Raw genomic sequence first — 6,361 nt, 5'->3', positions numbered from 1 at the left:
TAGATTCAGAATAATGTTCCTCAGAGTAACATGAGAGAGGAATAGTTGATATTATCATCTACATAACAAAATACAGTATCAAGGAGGGAAGACTAAATCCAAAACTGGATGGTTGAGATCTTCAAAAACAGAAATGACTTGGTTGAGGAATCACTGCATTAATAATCGCCCAAGTATCACACAGGCCACCTGGACTTATTTTTGTTATTTTGGCCTTAAAAGAGTCAGAGATCGTGCCAGGGAAGCTTGTTTTTCTTCTTTACCGAGTTGTTTCTCACTAGCCCAAATTGTTGAGGAGTCACAGTAATTTAAAGAGCTGTTGTAAAACAGAAGTGGTTGGTTGGGTTTCAAAAAGTTGAAAACCAACGTGACTGTGGAGTCCCTGCATGGGCTCATGATCACTTCAGAAGACCTGCATCCATAAAAATACCGGTCAGGAATGTGACATGTGAAGACTCTTTGATCCGTCCACCCCTTGTAATGGTCTTCCTCTGTGTGTTTGATATCTGCAGGATCAGATTGCGGTCACAAAGCCCGGTGTGTTCATTAGCATTATGGGCTGGAAGGACAACAAGTGTGGTTCTTGTGAAGGTACTTTGAAGATCTTGTATTTGCTTATGTATATGTGTGCTAGTGCATTATTGTTAACTTCAAGAAAATCTCAGGCTGTTGATGCTTGTGTCTCTCTTTCTTCCATTCCTTTGGTAGAAAATGAAGATCCAATATCAGACATAAACAAAAGTGGAGAGTCTGGAAGCTACAATGAACACCTACACTGCATTTCCCCAGAGGTTTCCAACTTGATACATTTCTCCTTCTCCTAACCTTTTCATTCTTATAAAGTCAGTTGTCTCAAAGTCTTTGAAATTAAGCCTGAGTTATTTCTTTTGTACTCTGTGTCTCCTCAAACACCTGCTATCATCCCTTCATCCTTCTACCTTCAATTCAGACTGACGACAACTCACTGCATCAATCTGCCTCTCTGGGCGACAGTGCTGTCACCACCGACCATGATAAAACTGAGGAGGGTCCCAAAGAAAAGAGTGATGAAGAGAATGAAGAGGAAGGACACCTGGTGTATCATATTGGGCTAGTGATGAAGGATAGATGTACGTGACCTCGCCCCTCAGTCCGTTGCTTCCCTGTCAGAGCTTTGATGGTTTTGAACGCATAAATCTTTTGGAGTCATGCTACCACCAGAAAATGTGATGCTTAGTTTCCCACCAGTGTGCGGTCATGTTGGGTGAAGCTGGCAAACTTCTCTCTCATTAATATTTAATTAAATCTCAAAACACCCACAGTTAACTGTAGATAAAGTGATATGAAGTTTGTCAGCAGCTTTTTCTTTTGCAGATCATAGTATGTTGTGTAAAAAATACAGAAAATGAAATTTGAAAAATGAAACAGGCTCAGAGGCATAGACTGTATAAAACATGGACGTAGTCTCGCCAACGTCACCCGTCTGTTTCTGAAACAGAAAATGAAGCACATTGGCTATAGTGGCCATATTGGTAGTGGCAAGGGCTTCGCCTACAGCTATAGGGCCCCTGTCGGTCACGTGACCCTGAGCTGTGCCTCTGATTGGGGGAGCTCGCGATTTTAATATACTCTGAATGGCCGCGTTGGAAAAAAATTCACTCCCCGTACAGTGGGTGCGGGTAGTAAAATAAGCGATTCAGACAGGAGACGTTTTTTGAACCAGGCTGTAAATAGGTTAATTTCTGCTTTGAAAATGGCTTTTTTGGCTTGGTGTGACTACGTGACTTCCGCTACTTCCAGAGCCGGCCTCAAGCGAACACTCCAGAAACAGCAGATTTTAGCACTTCAGCATTGTCTCATATTCTCAGACCGGAGGTTGCCACTTGCTCTTAAGTTGTAGCTTGTGCATATTATTTGACCTGCCAGCTGAGCAACGTGGGAATTTTGAGGTGAACTGTGCTGTCCAATAGTGCAGTACTGATGTTATTTCCCATCACAGTCAGAGCAGGAAGCAGGAAGACAATGCGTCTGCTAATACGGTGTTCCCAAAGAGACAAAATAGCAGAAAAATCAGAAAACTCTTTTCAGCAAACACTTACTTCTGGTTTTAGTAACAAAATATACTTTATGACTTAAAGGGATAGTTCAGTTTTTTTGACGTGGGGTTGTATGAGCTCTATGTGACCACCAAGGACATTAGATACAGTAGAAAGGTGTCTCCTCTCCTTCAGTAAGACACAGACTGTAATCGATGGTGACGAGGAAATGGGCGCTAGTGTCCGCGGATGTTTCCTCTGTATTCCTTTTAGTCTCCATCTGTAGCAGCTCCTCTTCTGTGTGCTCCGGTTCATACAGGTATCCTTTTGGTTCCAAAGTGAATGGAACTTCATCGTCGCTGTCATAGTCACTTATTTTGAATTTCCTACGCTGCCTCACAATCCTTAGAGTACAAACAAAAGAATTACGATACTTGATCAAACTTACACGAGGCTACAACTGGCGCCCGAAGCATAGCTTGTTAACATTCCCTACAACTGAAAGGAGGGGGGGGGGCGGAGCGCACTAGCGCTGCGCGGAAAGACACATGACCAGTTAGTTAGGTCCGGATAAATGTTTATATTCCCGAAGACTTAATGCACTTAAAAATATTTTATGTAGCGTTCTCTTAAACTGTGGTATTACTTTTTGATTTTAGTTCTTGTAGGCAGAGAAAATAGCCTTTGAATTTGGTACCGCCTTTCCCTGTTAGTGTCTATTTCCTCGTCACCATCCATTACAGTTTGTGTCTTACTGAGGGAGAGGAGACAACTTTCTACTGTATCTAATGTCCTTAGTGGGACAGAGCTCATACAAACCCATTTCAAAAAACCTGAACTATCCCTTTAAGAGCACCAAATCATCATTCATTATTCTACTCAGGTCCAACAACATTGATTGCACTGAAACAGAAGTAATCTTTAGTCTTTTCTAAATACTGTTCTTTACAGATGAGGTTGTGTCGTCGCTTGGAGCAGGAGCCTTCGGAAAAGTAGTGGAGTGTATTGACAGAGAAAAGTAAGACCTTCTGCTGATCAAACCTTTGTTTGTCATTGTAGATTCATGGCAGATGCACATTTATTTCATATTCTTGTGTCCCCTGTCAGAGGTGAGCATGTAGCAGTGAAGATTGTGAGGAACATCGACTGTTTCAGAGAGGTAGCCAAGTCTGAGATCAAGGTTCTTGAAGAGATCAACAGCCTAGATGATGACAACAGATTGTGAGTGTCTGGTTTCATCCTTGAGGTACTGAATTGAAACCTAAAGATAATTTTGACTTTAAAATAATACAGTTTTTTTGTACTCCTCAGTGCCTGTGTAAGGATGCTGGACTGGTTTGAGCACCAAGGTCACATCTGCATTGTGTTTGAGCTGCTCGGTATCAGTATCTACGAGTTCCTTCAACAGAACAAGTATCTGCCGTTCAATGTGGAGCAGATCAGACTTATGGCTTTTCAGATCTTCAGAGCCGTCTCATGTGAGTCAAGTGTTTTCCTTCAAGTTCCTTTGAACATATCGCTTCTGATCTTGTTATTTTCTTCAGCAACTTTTTTGCTGAGATTGTTTTTGGTGACAAATTATTTTATGTCTTTTATTGCTGTCCAGGGTAAGGTGTCTTGCACATGTAAAAAGTGACACCAAAAGGACACCTAGATTGTTGAGTTTTTACAATATCAGGATTTACAGCGCTCGTGCAAACAATTAGTGCTAATAAATGTTTGTTGCAATGGTCCCAGCTCCTGGTATTAACAAAATCTGGATAAAAGTGCATCTGTTGCTTTTCTTTATAAGAGCTATGTTATTTAAAAACTTGTCAAAATGTGAACTATGTTTGCATGAAAAAGTAATTTCTCCGTTTGACTCATGAGGTGCCACTGTTGTTAAGTGAGAGAGAACAATTACCTTCCTTTTTTTTTCGTGTGTGTGTGTGTGTGTGTGTGTGTGTGTGTACATGCACTATCCAGTCCTGCATCGTAACAAGCTGACCCACACGGACCTGAAGCCAGAGAACATTCTGTTCGTCAGCTCAGACTACGACCTGGAGTACAACGACAACACAGTAAAAATTGTGACGGAAAGCAAGTTATTCTAGTGTTTCAATGTTTGTGAAGTGACAAATGTTTCAAGCGTGTGGCTTTATGTGTGTGTGTGTGTGTGTGTGTGTGTGTGTGTGTGTGTGTGTGTGTGTGTGTGTGTGTGTGTGTGTGTGTGTGTGTGTGTGTGTGCGGCAGAAGTCTCAGAAGAAGAGGCTCAGGAGTCTAGATGTAAAGGTGGTGGATTTTGGCACCGCCACTTTTGACCATCAACACCACGAATCTCTGGTGTCCACACGACACTACCGAGCTCCAGAGGTCATACTGGGTACGCACACACACACTCTGTCACAGAAAATATCACACAGTAAGTTGGATACTCTTGTTCTTGGTTGAACCTTTTTGTGCCTAACTGTGTGTGTGTGTGTGTGTGTGTGTGTGTGTGTGTGTGTGTGTGTGTGTGTGTGTGTGTGTGTGTGTGTGTGTGTGTGTGTGTGTGTGTGTGTGCATAGACCTGGGCTGGAACCAGTCATGTGATGTTTGGAGTCTGGGCTGCGTTCTCATGGAGTTTTACCTTGGACGCATAATCTTCCAGGTGCACTTACACACACACACACTCCTCTCTATAATGAATGTACTTAAAAAATGAATATGATTCAAATTTGTTTCCTGTTTTGTCTGCAACTCCAGACACACAACAGTATTGAACATTTGGCCATGATGGAAAAAGTCTTGGGCCCGATTCCTCCACACCTGCTGAAGCAGACCAGGTAAGAACAGGACTTCTTTTTGGAAATCATGGATTTTGCATCTTCTGTTCTTCAGAGGAAGGGGACCACCTGGCTTGTTATTAGTATGTAGCTAAAACCCAGCATCCCTGGTTAAATAGAGATGATTTGTACATGACATGGACAGTTTGGCTCAACAGCTCCTAAACAATGGTTGTGATGGTGTAAATCTGTCAGCTCCAGGTGTTACAGTTAATTAAAGAGTGACCCTGTAAACTGAAGACCTTCAGCTGAACATGTCAGTGAATATCTAGTTTACAACAGCTGCTGAAACACAGAAGTCCTTGTGAATTCATCCTAGTTTAGTTTAATATCAATTAAAAATCAAATCAAACTTTATTAGGTCTGATGATGTGTTGCAATTACCCTCTTTTTTTCCTCCATACGTCACTGGCCTGATTTACATAATCAGCATAATCTCTTCGGCCAGTGGTGGGAAAGCAGATAAACAATAGGCCACAGGAACCATTTAGTTCCTAGGATGATTTTACCAGGCACAATGAAACCCTATGTTCTCTGTGTTTTATGCAGAAAGCAGCATTACGTGAGAAACGAGCGTCTGAACTGGGACGAACAGAGCTCCTCTAACGACTACGTCAAGAAACACTGTCAGCCACTGAAGGTAAATACAGATCAACCAATCAGCTGCAGCCATCAGGTCAAAGTCACGGTAGTGGGAGGTGAGGGTAACAGTCAGTTTGTCTCTCAGCAGTGTATGTGGAGGAGGAACGAGGAGGAGAGGCAGCTCTTTGACCTGCTCGGCTGCATGCTGGAGTACGACGTCTGCAAACGGATCACCCTGGAGGAGGCGCTATGGCATCCGTTCTTTGCCCCAATGAGGACGCCGATGAAGCAGCGCAGCTAGCACAAACCATCACACACACACACACACACACACACACACACACACACACACACACACACACTTAGCATCTACCTCTTGCTGTAATCTAAGAGTTGTAATTATTTTAGTGTTTGGTTTTGTGTTTCTTGGTTTGTGAGTTTGATGATTTTCAGTCAAAACAGTTCAGAAAGCATTCCTGTTCATTCAAAAACCTCCTCCTATCGTGATACCACTAGGGATGGGTACCAAATTAGGTACTTTTATAGGTTCTGACCTAATTCCGTCTGAAGTTTTGATTTTTATCGATTCGCATAATATCAAACAGTTCCATGTTTAGGTACCTAAACGCATTCTTGTGTCTGTGAGGGAGTGGAAGAGTAGGCGATTATCCATGCTGGACATGAATACAGCATTGCAAGGATATATATTTAGAATGAAATATGTTACATTGAAAGAAAAATAGATTTTATCATTAAACAAATTAATATTTATTACCACATTAATACACACAAAAGTACTGAAAATTGGTACCGTTTACTATCGATTGCCAGGTACCATGCATTGGTACCATATCATTTCAAATGTGAGAGGTACCCATCCCTAGATACCACAGTGTGCATGTCATTATGAAAGGATTGTATGTAATGCTGAGCATCTTGGTTATTGTTTGTGAATAAATG

The 6,361-nt window shown here is 41.9% G+C and overlaps 1 protein-coding gene across 1 annotated transcript; it reads left to right on the top strand.

Annotated features, from left to right (window-relative positions):
* The first annotated feature begins 515 nt into the window (after nucleotides 1-515).
* LOC141791939 (dual specificity protein kinase CLK4-like) lies at nucleotides 516-5,702 on the top strand. Its single transcript, XM_074672655.1, has 12 exons — nucleotides 516-591; nucleotides 709-791; nucleotides 950-1,109; nucleotides 2,967-3,033; nucleotides 3,123-3,236; nucleotides 3,327-3,493; nucleotides 3,981-4,075; nucleotides 4,248-4,377; nucleotides 4,562-4,644; nucleotides 4,740-4,819; nucleotides 5,369-5,459; nucleotides 5,547-5,702. Exons 1-12 carry the CDS (start codon nucleotides 555-557, stop codon nucleotides 5,700-5,702), a joined length of 1,263 nt encoding a protein of 420 aa, XP_074528756.1. The 5' UTR covers nucleotides 516-554.
* The last annotated feature ends 659 nt before the right edge of the window (nucleotides 5,703-6,361 follow it).

Source organism: Halichoeres trimaculatus, unplaced genomic scaffold, assembly GCF_033239565.1.
Source record: "Halichoeres trimaculatus isolate MK-OKI-2021-1 unplaced genomic scaffold, fHalTri1.1 fHalTri1_scaffold_6, whole genome shotgun sequence".
NCBI classification, from domain to species: domain Eukaryota; kingdom Metazoa; phylum Chordata; class Actinopteri; order Labriformes; family Labridae; genus Halichoeres; species Halichoeres trimaculatus.
Note: the sequence above shows the minus strand (reverse complement) of the source record. Positions and strands in the feature narration are given on the sequence as shown.